Source organism: Lacerta agilis, chromosome 13, assembly GCF_009819535.1.
Source record: "Lacerta agilis isolate rLacAgi1 chromosome 13, rLacAgi1.pri, whole genome shotgun sequence".
Taxonomy (NCBI): domain Eukaryota; kingdom Metazoa; phylum Chordata; class Lepidosauria; order Squamata; family Lacertidae; genus Lacerta; species Lacerta agilis.
This window is the reverse complement of record NC_046324.1, coordinates 23,112,924-23,133,918: the sequence shown is the minus strand read 5'-3', so window position 1 is coordinate 23,133,918 and position 20,995 is coordinate 23,112,924. Positions and strand designations below refer to the sequence as shown.

The following is a 20,995-nucleotide window of genomic DNA, read 5'->3' as shown; positions in this document are numbered from 1 at the left end:
CAAAGGGATGACTGGATCTGTCAAATTCAGTTTCTCTTTTTTTCAGTCTTCGTTTCAGGTCTCTACATTTCCAGATCCAGATATCTATTGAATGAAAATAACTGGGTACTGAACAAAAGGTGCAAAAGAAAAACTTACACCCCAGTTAACAGTGGCCCATTAAAGTACACTTCCAGCAGAGTTAAAGATTAAACGCAACAGAAAAACTGACTTGGCTAAAGCAGGCACCAGGAATAAAGAAAAAAGGCGTTTCTGAACTAGAGTTTAATTTACGTAAACAAAGTAAGAACTCTCTGTTAGTTTCTAGCCTTCTTCCAGAGACTCCGTTAAACTAAATACAAATACACTTTATCAAAAAAACTCTCACTCCCAGTCTCCAACATTCCTCACAACTCCCAAAGCTAGGAGCACTAAACGCTTTGCAACAGAGCCTTATATACACAGAGTAACACCCACCCTTCAGCCAATTAAGAACAAAACACCGGCACCTGTATCTTCTATTTCTTAAACAGACAGTACTGACATCAGACCGGCTCAGGTATAATTTTAAACCCAACAATATCACCCAGCCCTACTGTTTGCCTCTACTTAGTTCCATCCTTATTTCAGTCGTCATAATATATCAGTATATCATGATGCTTAGCTGGTAATGTATTGTGATGTTGAAAATCAGATATTGCCCAGCCCTAATGCCAGCCAGTATTAACTGTGGATTCACCCTTTCTGGGGGAAATCCGGTAAGTCTTAGCCTGCCAGTTTGCCCTGACATAGCTCAGTTGGCAGAGCATGATACTCTTAATCTCAGGTTCATGGGTTCGAGCCCCATGTTGGGCGAAAGATTTCTGCACTGCATGGGATGGGACCAGATGATCTTCATGGTCCCTTCCAACTCTATAATTTTGTGATTTTGCATGGCCACCCCCCCCCCCAACTATGTCCACCTGTCAGTCAGCTGACATAACTGGCAAGAGTTCATTTCGCAGCTGGCTGGGCCTACCAGTTCCACACAGAGAGTTCAGTCCTGCTTCATGGGTGCATTACCTGAGGGGTGTGTGCCGACAGAGGAGACCTCTCCCTGCCACCCCTGTGGTTCAACTCACCTGTCATCATGGCATCAGAAGAGTGACAAGTGAGTTGCCCTGCCCACATGTCAGAGTTGACCCATAGAATGAAGTAAGGAATAAAGATCAGACCCACTGGGCCAGACCTCTGCAGCACACACACACACACACAAAACCTGTTACCAGCAACTCATTGGGGTACCTCACTTAATTTCTTAGAAATAAGCCCCAGTTTTGAAGCATCAAGAGATAACCCTGTTTGCCTCCATTGGATAGATGACCTGTCACTGATTTTTAGAGCAATGTTTCCCAGGCTTGGGTCTCCAGCTGTTTTTGGACTACAACTCCCATCATCCCTGGCTAGCAGGACCAATGGTCAGGGATGATGGGAGTTGTTGTCCAAAAACACCTGGAGACCCAAGCCTGGGAAACATTGCTTTAGAGAAAGGCAAGTACCCCTTATCCAGAAACCCAGTAGTTAGTGCAACATTTGGGGCAGAACCAAAGCGTCAAATCTAAACACCCAGAAGTTTAGTGCTGCTCATACAGTAATCAAAAGTGATTTCCTGTGTAATATGCTCTTTAGCCCCTAGATGGCCCTGTGAACCTCAAAGCAGTCCAGGTATGGCTGGATGGCTTAGGGAACTCATGTCTGCTTGTATATATTTTTCTGTTGAACATCCCCAAAGGGGCTAGACAAGCGAACGCTGCATGAAGCCATTAGGCTAAATCAATACAAAGTCATAAGAATAAAGATGAGAATCTTACAAAGAATCTGATTCAAAGGCGGAATAAAGAATGTACAGAATGGGAAATGCCTCGACTTTAGAAAAGGTGCTCTGTGGCAAGCCAAGCCATTGCCTGATTGTGGAGGGAGGAAGCAGACATCATGGGTTCCTGCTTTGCGGAAGTCTGAGCTACTGGTTCTTGGAGTCATAGTTTTAAAACAAAGGAAACATAGTACACCCCACAAGTCTGAAGACTGTCCAACCCTGGCCTTGAGTGCATTTCCATAAGAGCATAGGAACACCAGAAGACCTCCTTGTCATCTAGTCCAGCATCCTGTTCTCAAACTGGCCACCCAAATGCTAACGGGAAACCTGCAAGGAGGACCCAAGCACAAGAGCATGCTCCCCATCTGCAGTTTCCAGCCACATGTATTCAGAAGCATGACCACCTCTGACCATGGACAGAGGATGTTAACTATAGATAGACCTGCGGCTTGGGAAAGCCAACCTCAAGTGCCGAGGCTCAGTCATGTGGATCTAGCAGCATAAGACCCATGCGACTGAGCCCTGCCAATGTGGTTGGGTCATATGGAGTGTCCTCCCAGCCACATGGGAGCTGCTTACAGGCAACCAGCTGCCACACAGCTGGGGAAATGTCTTTAGGCAGCCTTCCCTAACCTGGCATCCTCTAAACGTTTTGGACCACAACTCCAATTATCTCCGTTCAGCAAGGTCATTGTGAGCCAAGATGCCTAGAAGCTGGGGAAGACCTTCTTGAGGGCATCTGGGGAAGCTCAGAAGGTAGCCCCCTTTCTGAAGACCCCTTTCCTCTCTTTTCTCTTCTTCAGTGATCCCTAAAGTAACCAAGCACTTGCTCTCCAATCCGGTCTTCACCTGCATTGTCCTTGCGGCGTGCATGGAGATCGCGGTGGTTGCTGGCTTTGCGGCTTTCCTGGGGAAATACCTGGAGCAGCAATTCAATCTCACAACATCGTCCGCCAACCAGTTATTGGGTGAGTAGCCAGAGCAGGCCATCGGTTGGGCCATAGTTCTTTTCGGGGTATATTATGGGGTGCCAGATGCTGTGCTGCTTACACCCATGCCCACATAAACCTGTTCCTTGCCTTTGCCATCCCAGGCTTGCAGCAAAAGCTTGGCAGCTCACAAGTCATGCAGAAACAGTCCCATGGCCTTCATAGATGGTTGGTGCTCGCATAACCCTTTTCACTCTGGTATGAATACAGTGGTACCCTGGTTCTCAAATTTACCGTAATCTGTTCCAGAAGTCTGTTCCAAAACCAAAGCATTCCAAAACCAAGGCATGCTTTCCCATAGAAAGTAATGCAAAACAGATTAATCCATTCCAAGCTCTTAAAAACAACCCCTAAAATAGCAATTTAACATGAATTTTACTGACGAGACCTTTGATCCATAAAATGAAAGCAATAATCAATGTACTGTACTATAAAATGAACAAGACAGCATTGTATATGATAAAAATTAAAATTATTTTTTTTCTTACCTGCACTGATGATAGTCATTGTTTGGATGGGGGGCTTTTATCCATTTCCTCAGTCACACAGTCATTCCATCAGTAGCTGAACTGGGTTCCACACAGTCACAAAAACAAATTACGGTAACAGAAAAAGCCTCAGAAACAAAAACTCAAAATAAATAGCAAAAACAAAAGCACCAAACTTAATCCATTCTGGCAGTGGCGTAGGAAGGACGGGGTGTAGGGGGGTGCCCCGGGTTCCAGGGGAGGGGGGTGACACTCCCCGGCCCCTCCTGCCACCCCTCTGCCGCCCAGCACCTGTCCGTGCTTCTTTATGGACGGATGTGGCAGCCCCACAAGCCGCCACTCGCTCACCCGCTCGCCGCAGGAGCAGCAGTGCCGGCACGGATGCACCGAGTCAGCGCTGCTGTTCCCGCAGCGACCAAGCGAGCCGGCAAGCAAGCGGCGGGTCGTGGGGCTGCCCCGTCTGTAAAGCAGCACAGACAGGGCAGCCCCACGACCCGCCGCTCACTCGCCGGCTCACCACGGGAGCTGCAGCACTGGCCGGGATGCACTACGCATACCTGGAAATTCCGGGCATGTGCAGTGCAGACGTGCATCATGATGTCACGACGCACACACATGTCATGACGCCCCGCCCCCAGGGGGGTGGTGAAGAGGCTTCCTCCACCACTGCATTCTGGAAGTCTGTTTGACTTCAGAAATGTTCAAAATGATTGGTGGAGGCACCCCAGAAACAATAGCTGACAGCCACATCGGACGTTCGGCTTCCAAAAAACATTCAAAAACCAGTATACTTACATCCGGGTTTTTCGTCATTTGGGAGCCAAGGCATTTGAGTACCAAGGTGTTTGAAAACCAAGGTACCACTATACTCAAGTTTGGAACGTAGGTGGCTCTCTCTGAGTCAAGAGTTCAACTGCGGCTGCCTGGTTGGTATTGACCCATGACAGGGCCTTTTCAGTGGTGGTTCCCCACTTGTGGAATGCCCTCCCTTGCACGGGCAGAGGGAGTCATGTGCCAGGGGTGCGGTGTGCACCAGGTGTCAGTCATGACAGCAGGTGACATCCTCGCACCACCACCACCCACTCACTGCGTGGGCAGCGGGCTACTAGGGACGATGCTGCTGCATGCGGCTAGAGGCGCCCCCTCCCCAACACTCGTCATGTGGGTGGCTAGCGGCACCCCTCTCAACGTTCACCATGTGGACGGCTAGCCCCGCCCCTGCAGACCAGCTAGCCCCACCCTTGCACCGCTCCGGGTGCCGGGGCAGGTAGCTCCACCCCTGGTGAGGTGCACCTGTCTCCCTCATTGCTGACTTTGAGGAAGAATGGGGAGGGGGGTTCCTGTCATTTGATGGCTAGAAAACACTGACAATTTCTCACCGTTTAAGAATATGTTTTTAACTGTTTTGGAATATTTTTAACAACTTTTTAAAAATGCTCTTAAAAAGAAGTAGTTTTATTATTGATGTGTTTGGCACTCTGGGCTCCTTCAGGAGAAAGAATGGAGTATAAATTGAATGAATAGGTAAATAAACAAAACAGCTGTCCCTTCAAATATACTCCAAACAAACAGCCCTGCGAGGAAGGCTATGCTTAGGGACTGCCCCCATTTCATCCCATCAGCTTTTTGGCTGAGCTGGGATTTGAAGCAGTCCCACCCCATCTTTTCCAAAACATTCTTCCACACCAGCTCTCATAGTAAGCTATGCTTTCTGTGTTCCTTTTTATTCATATGCAAATACATACACAGATTAAATTAATTGACCCAAACTCATGCCATTTATCAACTCGGGTTTCTTTAATCAGGTGCTAGCCTTTCAATTCTGTGCCAAAGGGACCCAAGCTCTGAAACAAGAAATTGTCAAAGCCCGAGACCTGCATAAATTAAGCACATGAGACCAAACGGCGAGGTTGCTCTCACTTTGCTTAATGTACCCTGCAATTTTTAATATATTTGTTTCTCCACAATTCATCCACACTCTTAGCCTTGGAAATGCTGTTCAGCAACCCATCTGACTACAGATGTTTCAGCAAGTCTTGCTGCCAGTTTTTCAAGCATATCTCTGAAAACTGTAAGGTCCGGGATCTTGCTGTTTTTTTTAAAAAAAAAAGACAACCAAGGATCTCACAAAACTGACCTCTGAGTTCTGCATTTTGCAACTTTTCGGCACTTTCATGGAATTGTGCCATTCCCCACAATGTGAAAACCGAGGAAAACCAGTTCCCTGCAACCTTCAATAGTTATGAACACATTCAGTTTGCAGAGAGCCAGTGTGTTGTAGTGGTTAGAGTGTCAGACCAGAACCTGGGAGACCAGGGTTCAAATCCCTATTCAGACTAATCTACCTCACAGGTTTGTTGTGAGCATAAAATTGAAGGAGGGGGAGAACCATGTATGTCACCTTGAGCAACTTGGAGGAAAGCCAGGATAGAAATGTCATAATAATAATAATTGGGGCGGGGGGGGGGGAATTCTCAAGGTTTTGAAAGCTGCGAAGGATCCCACACGAAAGCCATTCCACCCTCTCAGTTGCTGTAATGCCACTCAGCATTGCCCACATAATCTCAGTCCTATCATCCAATCCTTAAGGCAGGGGCCAGCAAACATTTTCTTCAGGGAGCCGGTCCACTGCCCCTCAGACCTTGTGGGGGGCCGGACTATATTTTGAAAAATATAAATACCCTCACAGCTGCCTCCGGACCTGGAAGAGGAACGCACTCTGTTGACGAGCAGCAGCCACTCCATCGGCCCGTCCTTGTGGAGCTCCCAGGTGGTGTGCACCACATGCTGTGGCCTGTCGGCAGGCGCGCCAAGCTCTGGCTGAAGCCCCGCGACGCTCCCGTCACACTGCCCATGGCACCGCCCACCTGCTGGCCTCTCCATCCATGGCCATGCCGGGTTTACCTCAGTCACAGGCGGCATGGCTTTGGATTGGCTGCAGGAACTCCCACCCAGAAGCCATGCCAGCATTGCAGAAGTCAGCCCCCGTGCGGCGAGGTGTCCGCAGCACGCGGGGACTGACCGGGTGGGCGGCAGGGTCCGTGGGCTGGATTTACGAGCCTAGGGGGCCACATCCTGGGCCTTAGTTTGCTGGGCCTTAGTTTGCTGACCCCTGCCTTAAGGTCTAGAAACTTGGGGTTTTTTATTTTCTAAAGAACTTAAAATTATATTTATTTCCCTACATTTCTGACCCACCTTCTTCTCCAAGGAACTCATGGTTTCCACCTTCCCCATTTAACCCCCACAAGTCTGACACTCTAACCACTACACCACATTGTCTCTCTAATAATATAAAGTATATATATATATATATATAAATACAGTGGTACCTTGCTTGTTGAACTTAATCTGTGCCAGGAGTCCATTCGACTCCCGGAATGGTTCGAAAACCAAGGCACGGCAGGAGCTTCCTGCAGCCAGTCGGAAGCCGCATTGGATGTTTGGCTTCCCAAAAAGTTCGCAAACTGGAACACTCACTTCCAGGTTTGCGGCATTCGGGAGCTGATTTGTTCGACAACTAAGCCATTCGACAACCAAGGTAGCACCGTAAGTGCTTTTAAATTTTTTTTAAGGGTTCCTAATGTTTCAGGAAGTGGGTTTTCCACACCTGCGTGCACAAGGACTGAGGCAAATTGAAATGGAAGCTATGAACCCCTTTGCTCTTTGTGCAGGCATGACAGCTATTCCCTGTGCGTGTCTGGGCATCTTCCTGGGAGGCCTCTTAGTCAAGAAGCTGAGCCTGTCTGCTCTCGGAGCCATCCGTATGGCTATGCTGGTCAACCTGGTGTCCACAGGCTGCTACGTCTCATTCCTGTTCCTGGGTTGTGACACAGGACCGGTGGCCGGGGTCACTGTTCCCTATGGAAACAAGTGAGTATGACCCGTGAAACGGACTTTGAGCCAGAAACACTCCTGGGGTTTATTCCTCCATGTCCATTATCATCCTTTGCCAACCCAGTGCCCTTCAGATGTTTTGGGTTACCAGATGGATAAGCTCCTGTGCTTGGTCCAGATGTTAAGAAGAGAAAAGGCCAAAGTCCCAACCTGGAAGGAAGGGCTGCATCCAACAGGTCAGGTTGTGACTGAGCTGCTCCTTGAGGATAAGAGGAAGGGTGGCCTGGCACCTTTAAGAGCAGAATCTCTGCTGGATTTCTTTCATCTGGCCATCCTAACTAGAGAGGTCTAATCTGGGGGGGGGGGTGTTTCCTCCAGCGACCCTGAAGGTATAGTTAGAAAACCTAGATGCAGGTAGGACTGGCTATGGGCTGGCTTCCAACAGAGCCTTTAGCTGCTCCTGGATTTCCCAACATGCACATGTTCCAATTATGAGACAAGATGGCTGCTGATGTTGGAGCAGGCCTTGGTAATATGGCGCCCTGTGCGAGTCCAAAATTTGACACACACAGCCAGCCCTTGCGCCCCAAAGCCAGGCTTTGGGAAGGATGTGTGAGGAATCTAGAGTCTTCCCAAAGCTGGGTTTTGGACCCTGTCAGAGCCCTCACACCTCAGGAAGGCACTCCCTTGGCCCCTGCATGCTGTGTGGGGGAACCGGTCATCCTGCCCTAAATCTGCCTCTTACTGATCAGTATGGCTATCCCTAACCTTTGGGACCCTAAGCTCCTTCTGTTCTCTTTGTTGTCTTCCATGCAATCAGTAGCCAAGGAAGAGTCTGAGACCATAATACCACGGTGTCATACCTTGCACAATGATGCTTCCCCAAAAGAGTCCTGGGAAGTGTAGTGTGTGAAGGGGGCTGAGAGTTGTGAAGAGACCCTTATTTCCCCCCACCCCACCCCACCCCCAGAGCTACAGTTTCTGGAGTGGTTTAACAATCAGTCCCTCTTCATAGGGAATTCTGCAAATTGCAGCTCTGGGAGGGGAATAGGGGTCTTGGCACCCTTAACAGACTACACCTCACAGGATCCTTCAAAGTGAGGCCTTTTTTCCAGCTGAAACTCACCCGAACTCAGTTCTGCCACCTCTCAGGTGGGCACCATGGTGAGTTTCAACATGTCTTTCTCTAGAAAAATAGCACTGCTTAAAATTATGGTGTGAATATGGCCTGGGTGTAACTTTTGGGGAGGAAAGGTTCACTAGGAAAGAAACGCTTCGGAGTCACGCTTCCTTCTGACTAACTGCTGCCCTCCCCTTAACCCCCACCCCACCCCCACCCACTTTCTTCCAGATCAGGACCATCGTCCATCCTGGCACCCTATTCCGCCTGCAATAACAACTGTAAATGCCAAACTGATTCCTTCACTCCGGTCTGTGGGGCAGACGGGATCACGTACTTATCTGCCTGTTTTGCTGGATGCGGTACCATGGTAATCCATATTTCTTTCATTGGTTGATTGGATTTCTTACCTGCCTTTCACCGTAAGGTCCCCGTGTGGATTGCAGCATTCGGTTACAAAAAAACAAAATGCATTTGGGGGCACTGTGCAAGATCACCCCCCCCCAAAAAAAATGCTTTTTTCAGGGTGAGATTGTGTCACCCAAAATGGCCGTCGATAAAAAAAGTGGGATATCCCGGTTTTATCGGGACACTTGAGAAGTACGTATGTCTTTGCACTCTGGCGGTGCCTCTTGCTTCTCCACATGGAGCATACAGAGAAGGGCGTGTGAGTGTGCATAGAAACTCACCAACTGTACAAATGTAAGATTGACATTCGTAGCTCCACCCATTTATACTCTGTCCCCGCCTATCACTTGCACAAAGCCCTGCCCAGAAAGGAATGTGGCCCTCACTCCCCGCTCTTGCCTTAAACAAAATGGACAGAGCCTCATCTAGTGGCCCAACCCTCAAAACAAAGAGAGGGAGAATGGAGCCAACAGAGAGGTGCTGGTGAACATCAGTGGCATGAGCAGGTGGGAAATTCTCCTTTGTCAAACGCGCTGGGCACAGCCCTCAGGATGGAGGGGAGCAGCTGGCCATGGAAGAGCTTGCTAGCCATTGCTGGCAAAGGGAGCCTGTTCTTCTTCCGGAGGCTCATTGTGCCCAGATATAATTGCTTCCTCAGCTGCATCTCCCTCATCCTCCTTCCCACCCCAAACCCCTTTCATATCCTCTCTCAACGTTTCTCTGGAGAGAGGGAGAGAGACAATGACAGGTTGTGAATTCAGCAAATCTCTAAAAGCTTGACAAAGAGAATAATTTCTCTTTGTTCTCCAAAGCCTGATATTTTGTTAGAAAGAAGATGACTGATGTGTGTGGACAAGGCAGAGTTGATATCTAAGGACTAAGAAGTGTGTGTGTGTGTGTGTGTGTGTGTGTGTGTGTGTATATCTAGACCTAGATATTTCAATAACTTAACAGTTCAAGGCGACTCAGTTAGAATAAGTCCTCCTGGCAGGAAATAAAGCAATTCTGCATCTCCCAGGATCCTTAGGAAGCAACAGCCAGATTGCGACACATTCAGAAAATGTTGCTCAGTTCTTCTGGAGAACTTACTAAATGCACACACAAAAAGCGGAAGAAAAGCACAGCAGATTTTCTGTGCAGCTGAAAGCTCACAGATCCAATTATCCCCATTCTCCTCTGCTCCTCCTTTATCACATTATGCCATTGTGTGGCATATTCCTCGTCCACTGATATCATCAAAAGCCTTCCTCACTCTTTCCTTCGGCAAGCATGCATTAGAGAGCCAGAGTCCCTCTTCAGACACACCAGTGGGGAACCACAGCATTGTCACTTTTTGGCAGTGTTTGGATAGACACCTCTTTTGTTGTTGTTGCTGCTGCTGCATGAATAATAGCCGCGGGGAGCTTGCCTCTAGCCACTACACTGCTGTTGGGGCCAGAAGAGTGAAAGCATGGTGGAGGGGGGCCACATGAAAACTTTCTGGAAAAGCAGGAGATTGTAAGCTTCAAGGCACAGCGGAGAAAGGCATATTGGAGCCAGCCTTCTTCCCAGAATAGCTAGAAAGACTTTTAAAAACTAGGAAGCAAAGACTTTGTGTTGTCTTTTATGCCTTTCTGCATAATAGGAGGATGCGGGTGGCGCTGTGGGTTAAACCACAGATCCTAGGGCTTGCCGATCAGAAGGTCGGCGGTTCGAATCCCCGCGGCGGGGTGAGCTCCCGTTACTCAGTCCCTGCTCCTGCCAACCTAGCAGTTCGAAACCACGAAGTGCAAATAGATAAATAGGTACCACTCCGGCGGGAAGGTAAACGACATTTTTATGTGCTGCTCTGGTTCACCAGAAGCAGCTTAGTCATGCTGGCCACATGACCCAGAAGCTGTACGCCGGCTCCCTCGGCCAGTAAAGTGAGATGAGCACCGCAACCCCAGAGTCGTCTGCAACTGGACCTAATGGTCAGGGGTCCCTTTACCTTTACCTTACATAATAGGGGCTTATTAGTTCACTCTGAGGGCAGATGGAAACCTCTCCACTCGGACAGAGGCGTAGCTGGGGGGGCACGCCGGGTGCTACACTGCGGGGGCCACCCCCATGGGCGACTCAGCCTGCCTCCGGATGCCCGAGCTGCTAGCTATGCCCCTGTACTTGGGACCCCCAAAGCTCTGCTGTGTGTACTCCTACAACCTGTCAGACAAGGGTTTTGAATAGCAAAAGATGCACCAGTTACAGGTGGGTAGCCGTGTTGGTCTGCCATAGTCACTGCCAAAGAATGCACCAGTTCTCCTAAGGCAGCCTTCTCTAACCTAGTGCCCTCAATTATTATTTTTATTAGTAGTAGTAGTGGTAGTATTTATATGCCGACCCTCCAGCAAATTAAAACATCGAGCACAGTAAAACATCCAACATTTAAAACTTCCCTAGACAGGGCTCCCTTCAGGTGTCTTCTAAAGGTTATATAGTTACTCATCTCCTTGACCTCTGGTGGGAGGGTGTTTCACAGGACGGGTGCCACAACCGAGAAGGCCCTCGGCCTGGTTCTCTGTAAACTCACTTCTCACAGTGAGGGAACCACCAGAGAGTAGCAACACAAGAACAGGCCTTTTTTGTGGTGGCACCTCATGTGCGGAATGCTCTCCCCAGGGAGGCTGGCTTGGTGCCTTCATTACACATCTTTAGGCACCAGGCAAAAACATTTCTCTTCTCCCAGGCCTTTGGCTAATTATGCCATCTATGGCCTTTTAAACTGGGGGGTGGGGTGGGTTTATTTATTTAATTTTTGTTGCTAGGGTATGAATTTCTCTGTTTTAATACTGTACATTTCCCTGTGATCCTCGGAAATTTAATAAATAATAAGAATGGGGGGGGGCCTGAAGAACATGAGCAGGGGACCAGGAGTGAGATTCGTGATATTTGCAACTGGCTGGGAGATCAAAGGGAATACAGCCACTTTCTTCCCTTTCTGATTGCACGTTGATAAAGCTTATCTTGCCTGTCTCTGGCTTTCAGCCCCTGAACAAATCCCCTGTAAAGCTGAAGCTGTCTGTTCCCCTTCTAAGGTGTGTGTGTGCGTGTGAGAGAGAGAGACAGACAGACAGACAAGCCCCTCTGTTATTATCCCTACTGCTGCTGATTCCTGACTTTCTGCAAGAGACGGAGTTAACATCACAAACCAGTATCTTTTGCCTCTTCATTGTTCTGAGGTTCTGAAATGAGGCTGCAAATTTACTCTTTTTAATGCACTCTGGCATAATTAGGAGCAGTGGGTGAAAAGTGGGGAGGGGGGTAAATCAGAAAGTAATTAGAAGCTTTAATTTGAAAATGGTTTAGCCTAATGCAGGGACACAGTGTCTTCCTTTTATCCCTGTATTCACGAGGGGTCTCAACCCATGGTAATTTTCTTTTCTTTTTTTAATGGTAATTTTCTCACAGTCGTGCTTATTTGAAAGACTTGAAAGAGCCAAAGGGAGAACCACAAAGGCGAAAGGAATGGCACACCACTAGAGCAAAGATGGCCGTATTCTGTCCCTTGGCAGATGCAGGAGGGGTGTGTGTGTGTGTGTGTGTGTACCTCCCATTTTCCTGCCTCTTGTCTGACTTTTACGGCCAATATTGCAGTGGCAGAGTTGACACTCAGGCCCAATGTGATCCTCACAGGAGTGCAGAGCACAATCCTGAGTGCAGAATCTCTTTATGGAGACAGCCGCAGAATTTTGCTTTTTAATAATGATATCGAAACCCAGGTCCGTAGTGCAAAAGGTTGCATAGGCATACTTCAGTTATCCAACCCCCAAGCCATCTGAAGGAATCTCTGTATAGAGAATTTTTTTAATGCTTAATGTAGGGCTGCCATACATCTGAGTTTTCCTGGACATACCAGGGATTTCCAAAAATTGTGATGTATGACAGTGATCTTTTCAGGGAGATTTTTCAAAAGAAAAGAAAAGAAAAGCTCAACAACCCAAAAGACCTCATGGTATGGCAATCCTAGTTTAATGTTCTGTTGTGTTTTTATATATGTTGGAAGCTGCCCAGAGTGGCTGGAGCAACCCAGTCAAATGGACAGGATACAAATAGTAAAGTTGTTGTTGTTGTTAAATATGACATCCCTATTTTCATCGAAGAAATGTTGGAGGGTATGTGATGGTGTGTTGGCAGTGCCTCTCAGAAGCCAGAGCATAGTTCAATACAGTTTGCAAGCAGGCTACAAGCTCCCCATGGCCCTCTTTCCTTTCCATGGTTCCCAAACTAGAATTAGTGGCATGTCCACACCCTGTAGCAGAAAATCCGCTGCTCTGTTTTGCCAGCTGAGCCTCCTTAGCTGGGCTTTGTCTTCCAGAACCTCACGGGTTGCACATGCCTCGGTCTGGTCCCTGCGGAGAATGCCACGGTCGTTCCTGGGAAGTGCCCAACCCCAGGATGCCAAGAAGCCTTTCTGACATTCCTCTGTGTGATATGTTTCTGCAGCATGATCGGAGCCATGGCTCAGACGCCCTCCGTCATCATCCTCATCAGGTGAGAGCCTTCGAGTGTTTGGGAACTGTGGTGGTGACAGAAAAGGTGGCCGCTGGAGCTAAAGCAGACATTGATCTGAAAGTGTGACTAGCTGAAGGCCGCATCCATACCATACATTTAAAGAGCTGTGATGCTTTAAACAGCCATGGCTTCCCCCTAAGAATCATGGGAGCTATAGTTTGCTACGCGTGCTAAGGGCTGTTAGGAGACCCTTATTCCCCCCAGAGAGCTACAATTCCCAGAGTTCACTGTGAAAAGGGATTTGTACTTCTGTGAGGGGAATAGGGGCGTCCTAACAACTCTCAGCAGCCTTGACAGAACCCAGCATCCAGAATTCTTAAGAATTAAGCCATGACTGTCTGAGGTGGTATGATAGCACTTCAAATGCAGGGGGCTCTGGTTATATCTGGATATCCTACTCCCCAGTTTGAAGCTGCATCAAAACTTAGCATCCCTTTCATGGCTCACAGCGGAGACTATTCCGCTGAGGAAACTGGTGCACAGCCCTCCCAAGGAGAATGTCAATATTATTTTTTAAGCCCGCAAATCTCAAAGCCACACACTCTTTCCTGTGTCTGTTCTCAACGCATTTTATACTTCTGTTTGATGTTAGAGAAAGCTCTGCAAACATCTCTGTCAATCTGCCATTCTCTGGCCAATCAGCTGTCTGCACCACTCAGCCAATCCCAATCCAAACATGTAACTATGGGAAAGAGGTCCCTCATCTAAGCGGAAAGCTAGGTGACTGATGAGGCCGCCAGAAACTCAGCTCCTGTAGGAAGGCAATTATTCTTACTCTTGTCATGAGACCTGTCCAGCACAGCCGCTATAGCAGATACGAGAAGAGCCAGGACTGCTTCATAAACAGCCCAGGATGCTGGAAGAGGTGGGCCACTGACCTGATCCATCAAACTCGTCTTAAGCTTTTATGTTCACACTTTTGACCCAAGGCCAATAGATTATTATTTTTTATCGCCTCTCCCTGCACATTCACACTGCCTATCCTCCTTGCAAAGTTCTATCTTTTTTTAAAAAAAAAAAAGTTTTTCTTTCTTCCTTTGAAAAATTCAGTACCTACAGACACTGGGAGCAGGTTGGGGAGGGGGCTGCAGAAAACAGAATGGTCCTTTTTGTGGCCTTTCTGGAGGCTTCCGACTCTGACCACTGTTGGAAGCAAGTCACTGAACTAGAGGGTCCAATCTAAAGGTTTCCTGTCATATCCAGCATATTAAAAAATGTGAATTCCTTACGTGATGGTTCACAAGGGGTTGCGATTTGCAAGCAGTGAATGAGAAAGTCCACAATGCTGCTAGATTTCTTAACTTACCAGGTAGCTGCAACTTTTTTCTAATCTCAAGGTGCACCTGGAAGTGGAGTGGTAGGGAAGGGACCCCATTAATGATTTAATTTCTGAAGATGGGACCATCTTGGTTGACAGCAAAATATAACTGAGGTAGTAGTGTGCATATACATTAATTAAAGCCTGGAGCAAGGAACCATTTTTATACACAGAAACATATTGTATATACATATATCTTGTTTGCTTGAATTTCTCCTGTACAGAACAGTGAGCCCAGAGCTGAAGTCTTACGCTTTGGGAGTTCTCTTCCTTCTCCTCCGATTGTTGGGTAAGTAAAACTTTCTTTTCATCTTTTCTCTTGCTGCTCTGCTGCTTTAGGCAATGACTTCAGCAAGAGCAAAGACTAGACCAGGCCAGCACCATGGAGAGCTCAAGGGGGAGACTCCATAAGAGCAGAGCTCATATGTTGCTTCAGCGAGGATTGGAACATCTTGCAGAGGAGGAGCCAAAAGTTGCTGGTCTTTCAGCAGAACTGATAGAAAGATCTGGACATTCCATTTCTCTCCTGTGTAGCTTGATGGAATCGGCTGCTGTAGATGACAGTTAAGAGAGCTCTTTTAGCGGAGCTGATGAAGATGCTAAGGATGTTCTAGGGACCCCAGCAGATATAATGATATCGCTTCTGAGATGCTGCTTTGTGGTTTTCCATAGGCATTTGGTTGGCCACTGTGAGAACAAGATGATGGAGTGTTGGCCTGATTCAGCATGGCTATTCTTGCTTTCTTCTCTTATATATAAATTTTGTTCATTTAGTTTTCAAATGTTTACATACTTTACCATCAACAGTACGTTTAATTTATCCATTGACTTCCCATCCCCCCCATTATGTTCTATGTTTATCCTTTAATGCTACATATTTTAACTTACTACAGTCCATATATACATCCTAAATTACTAGCCTTGATGTCTTTCTACTGTTGCTCATATTTCAAATCCTCCTCGAGTTTTCAAACAATTATAATAGTTCTTTAGATATTCTACAAAGGGTTTCCAATCCTCATAGAATGTTTCATCATTTTGCTCTCTAATTTTTGCTCTTAGCTTGGCCAGTTCCGCATACTCCATCATTTTAATAAGCCATTCTTCCTTCGTTGGAACTTCATCCTTTTTCCATTTTTGAGCATACAATGTTCATTGCGTACATAAATAAATTAACCAACTTTTTCAGTATATTTGTTTCTGTCATCCCTAAGAGAGAAGTTTCAGGTTTCTTGGGGAACATCATCTTAAACATCTTCTTTATCTCATTATAAATGATTTCCCAATAGTCCTTCACTTTTTTGCAAGTCCACCACACATGGAAAAAATATCCCTTCTGTCGTTTTCTCACGGTCTTATCTTCTGCTTTCACAGGTTTTATCCCACCTCCCCTGATCTTTGGAGCGGGGATTGATTCCACGTGCCTGTTCTGGAGCACGTTCTGTGGCGAGCAAGGAGCATGTGCTCTGTATGACAACGTTGTCTACAGGTACCTGTACGTGAGCATCGCAATAACCCTGAAATCGTTGGCGTTCATCCTGTACACCACCACTTGGCAGTGCTTAAGGAAGAACTATAAGAAATATATCAAAAACCATGAAGGTGGACTAAGCACTACTGAGTTCTTTGCCTCCACTTTGACCCTGGACAACCTGGGCCGGGACCCCATTGGCCAGAATCCATCACATAGGACAAAATTTATCTACAACCTTGAAGACCATGAGTGGTGTGAGAACATGGAGTCTGTTTTATAGTGATTATAAGGGTGGATTGCTAACCCAAAGTTCCTTTTTAAAGTTAAAAAAAAGATAGATAAGATATATGGGGGGAAATGTAATATAATATACAAGGATCTTTTGCAAAATGGCAGCCGCCACTATATCTCAAAATCTACTGTGATGTTCCAGAACACTCTCATACATAGTTAGACTGACAGAGGAGGGAACTCTGTCCTTTTCTGAGAAGCAGGGCTAGACGAGGTTCAAGAGAACAGGAACATTCTTAAAATTTGGCATCAGAAATGGAGGTGTGGAGCTGTATCAAACATGTTGGCTGGTGGTGACATTATGGATGGGCAAAGCTCACAACATTTTGGGATCCAGAGTTTCAGTAGAGAGCTGTCTGCCCTTTGGCATAAAGACAAAGATAAGGAAAGAAGGAAAGAACAGAAGAAAGAAAAGCCTTTTTCCAGAATAAGCGCCATTTGAATCTCAAGTACCGCTGGGGTTAACCTTTGCAATAAGAGCTAAAAGGATGCAAACTTGGCTGCTGTTTAGTCCCAGTATTCTCCTCTTCTCTTTCTGTCTCTGTCTTTGTCATCAAAGAGGGAGCCACATCGAAGTTCCTCAGCTGATCCAACTTCACCATCAAGAACCACAATCCCAAGTGACATATCTAGGCAGCTGTTGAAATGTCCCAAGCCAGCCCGTGTCACATCACCACTCAAAACACACCAGCATCATTCAGTTGACATCTCTCTTTCCACTTTGGTACTTGGGGGTAGGGTTTGAACCTGGCTGTGCCAGAATAAGGTGGGAAGGAGGACGTCGGATGATCCATGCCGAACATGCTGTAAGCCAGCCATTTTCCAACCCGGGATCCCTCCAGATGTGTTGCACTACAACACCCATCCGTCCCAGGAAGCAACAGCTTGGGCTGGTGGGAATTCCAGTGCAATACATCCAGAGGGCACCCAATTGGGCAAGGCTGCTGGAACTTTTTAAAAAGTACATGCAGATGAAAAAGACATTTAAGGGTGAAGAGAGATTTTGCAGTTTAAAAGTGGCGGAGGTAACATGCTTGCCCTTCTTGTATACCACTGTGCATTTTTGTATTCTGTCATAAGCTCATATTTTCAGTGCAATTTGGGTTGAGCCAGGTGAAAATTCGGGACGTGGTTGGACTGGGCTTGGTTGAGGGTAGCGCCTCTCCCCACTGCAAATGTTCGTCCATTTGTACAAGGTTTGTGATTTTTGTTTTTTTGGTAAGGGTATGGTGAATGAATGAATGAATGAATATATATATGTGTGTGTGTATATATATATATATATATATATATATATATATATATATATATATATATACACACACACACACACACACACACACACACACACACACACATACAGTGGTACCTCTGGTTACGAACTTAATTCGTTCCAGAGGTCCGTTCTTAACCTGAAACCATTCTTAACCTGAGATACCACTTTAGCTAATGGGGCCTCCCACTGCCACCATGCCGCCGGCGCACGATTTCTGTTCTCATCCTGAGGTAAAGTTCTTAACCCGAGGTACTATTTCCGGGTTAGTGGAGTCTGTAACCCGAAATGTTTGTAACCAGAGGTACCACTGTATAGTGAGAATATATATATGGGTGGTGGGTATGTTTGTTTGTTTGTTTGTTTTTAAATACAAATCCTGATACCCAAATTACTCACCTCCATATGGGAAGCATTTTGTTTATCCACTTAGGGCCAAGGGGAAATGCCTGCCATTTTGCCCCTCTCTTCATTTGTGAGGACATGGTGTAGGAAGTGAGCAATGAAATCAAAACATTTCAGGGACACCTTCCTTTTGCTACATTTATCTCACCTGTCTCTTAAACCTGTAAAAACCTCTCTTTCTCTGCGGTGACAAGCAAGACAGGGAGGGAGGGAGACTGATGGCTACCAGCTGAGCCACCATGATTTTATCCCTGAATGTCTGCTGCAGCATTGGGTGGGAAATTTTGGCAGACAACTGGCTTTCACCTGTGGGAATGAATTCTCTTGGTTCAGCCCACTCCCTAAGGTGACACTGTTTCGCTGCAGGTGTGCAGCTCAAAGGGCAACCACCCTTTTCTACCTATGGCACCCTTCCCCAAACTAGCTGGCTGGGGCTGATGGGAGTTGCAGTCCAAAAACACCTGCAGGCCACTAGCTTGGGGAAAACTACAGTGCCTCTCTCATCTATGCGGAACAGCCATTCCTTGGTCACTGCTGGTGACCTGTTTTTATTGAGCATTCATCCTGATTTGTTTGTCGGGTGATTAGATTATGTTGGCTATTTAATGAGCATTCATTCTGATTTGCTCGGAGGAAGGTTAGGTGGTCTTGTCTCAAAATAAGTATTAGCACACACACGCACACACACACACTTTTTCCATTGCAAAAAGGCTGATTTGGGGAGAGAGGGAACAGATCGTTGTGCAAAAGTGGCCTGAATTTGCTGGGCTGTAATTAAATCCCACGCACCAATACAGTGACAGCCCAGGAGTGCTCAAAATCACACTACAAGGAAGAGAACCGTTGTGAGTCCCCCAGGATGTGATGTGCATCTCTTTGCTCTATAGAGCTACTTGCACCAAACTTGCTGTTGCACACACATCACACACTTCTATGCATTTTAGGCCTATGTTAAATTTCTTGCTTGTTCCATAAGCAGAAGTGTGTGTATGTGTGTTTTTAAACAACAGCCACCCCAGCTCCTTCTTCTTTTTAACTCCCTATGAATATTTTCCAATACATTTTAGTCTTCCTCACTTCTGGATGCCCCATGACTCACAACTGCAATAGAGAATTTCCCAATATAGAGGAGGCCAGAAAGATTACATATCTGTATCAGTAGTGAAGAAAGGAAGGGTCACAAAAGATTGTTTTGGGACTGGAGTAGTTTAACCCTTGGCCTGAGGAGGGTAATCTCCCCCCACCCTCAAGTGAAGTTATCATGAGTGGGGTCCCATCAACAATTTTGACAGTAGCATATATAGAGAGAAAATTAAAGGAGGCAAATCACCCTCCTCTCTGATGATCAGATCAATCTTTCGATGAGCAGGATGGGGGCCAATAACACCCACAGGTCATCAGAGGACAGGGGGCTGTGCAACTGTGTGAGAGAAAGAATGTGGGCTGGCCACAGCCAGTTTTGACCACACTACCACTGGCATGAGGTCCTTGGAGGGGTGGCCAAACATGAATGTGACCCTTCACAACAGCCACTCCTGGTGTAGAAATACAGCAGAGGCTAAAACTGGTGCAGGGTCTATTATTATTATTATTATTATTATTATTATTATTATTATTAGTCATTGTTTTTCTCTTCTTCAGAACTTGTAAATCCAAATTGATTAAAACTAATATATTTAATACAGTCCCAGCAAGCACAGCCGGAGTCAGGGATGGTGGGAGTTGTAGTTCAGTAACACCTGCAGGGCCAAAGTTTCCCTGCACCTGTCCTCCAACAGCAAACCTGGCCTTGCCATGTATTACAGGTTCAACAAGGAGTCACGGCCAGTCCAGGTTCTCTGATCCGTCTGCATGATACATTCTTTTGGTCTCATTCACACTTCAGACACCTTCCGAAAAGGAGTATAGGAGCCTAACTGTGCCCCTTACGCTTTGCCATTTCATACCCCAGGGTATTCGCAGGGGACCAGTTTTTCCACCCAGCATGCAACACTGCCATTGCATTTCACTTGAGGGTTCCACTAAAAGGGCATTGGCAGTCAGATCCCAATAAAACTGACTTACAGGAGGGTTGGGCATTATTTCAATGATTCAAAACCATTCCCTACCCTGCAGGCTGAAGAGATATAACCTTTCTCCTACTTAAGGTCTCTTCCGCCATGCTTCATCCTTGATCTGTTGAAAATGTAGGTCCAGCGGGGGAGCTTCAGCACTAATTTGAATGTTAGCTTAATTTTGCCTACTGCCATATATGGGGAAACAAGAAACGTGGGTCATCGTCACCTGCAAAAGGTTGGCCCGTTCCAGTGTCATAATATTGCTTGAAATGCAGAATGTGGCTTTCCTTAGCATAGTCTTCATCAACCTGGTGCCCTCCACATGCGTTGGACTACTGCATGGCTGTGCTGGCTTGAAGTTCTAGTCCAAAAAATCGGGGGGGGGGGCAAAAGGTTGGAGAAAGCTGCCTTCGTGAATAGTGCCACCACCCCATCTGGAATTTCCAGGCAGCTGGGTTTTCCTTGTTTGGACCATGGAGAAATCTGGAGAACACAAATGAGTTTGGAAAGTCCCCTTCCCAGAAAAGTGAAACAAGCAGAGCCCTGAAATCTGAGCTGCTGCTTCCCCCAAGAGGGCTACAAACACGATCCTGTGTCTTCCTGAGATATTTGTGAGCAATTCTTCCACTTGGACCTCCTCTTGGCTGGTCCTCTGTTTAAAATGTATTCTTATTCATCCCTTTTGTGTGTTCCTCCAAGTTGCTCAAGGCAACATTCATGAAGTACTCCAATTTTACCCACCCAAATATCACCATGAGCCAAGACAGGGTGAGATCCAGGGACTTGCACTAGAATTTGAACCCAGATCTCCCCACCCCCAGCCCAGCACTATTTACTTAGGACCGCAGCCTAACTTAGGGATAATATTGGCAAGTTCTCTCTCTCTGCATGGTGGCAGTCAGACAGTTTTATTAGTTGAAGATCCAAGGTTATTGCACAGATAATGAATCTGTCTTCTTCACTATACAGCTTTG

The 20,995-nt window shown here is 46.7% G+C and overlaps 1 protein-coding gene across 1 annotated transcript in view; it reads left to right on the top strand.

The window, feature by feature from the left end:
• SLCO3A1 (solute carrier organic anion transporter family member 3A1) overlaps positions 1-17,525 on the top strand; it is a 100,827-nt gene extending 83,302 nt beyond the window's left edge. The window contains exons 5-10 of the mRNA XM_033167098.1: positions 2,638-2,802; positions 6,983-7,181; positions 8,497-8,635; positions 13,007-13,182; positions 14,746-14,810; positions 15,896-17,525. Of these exons, the coding sequence (XP_033022989.1) occupies positions 2,638-2,802; positions 6,983-7,181; positions 8,497-8,635; positions 13,007-13,182; positions 14,746-14,810; positions 15,896-16,275 (1,124 nt within the window). The 3' untranslated portion in view covers positions 16,276-17,525. The remainder of the gene's footprint in view (positions 1-2,637; positions 2,803-6,982; positions 7,182-8,496; positions 8,636-13,006; positions 13,183-14,745; positions 14,811-15,895) is intronic.
• The last annotated feature ends 3,470 nt before the right edge of the window (positions 17,526-20,995 follow it).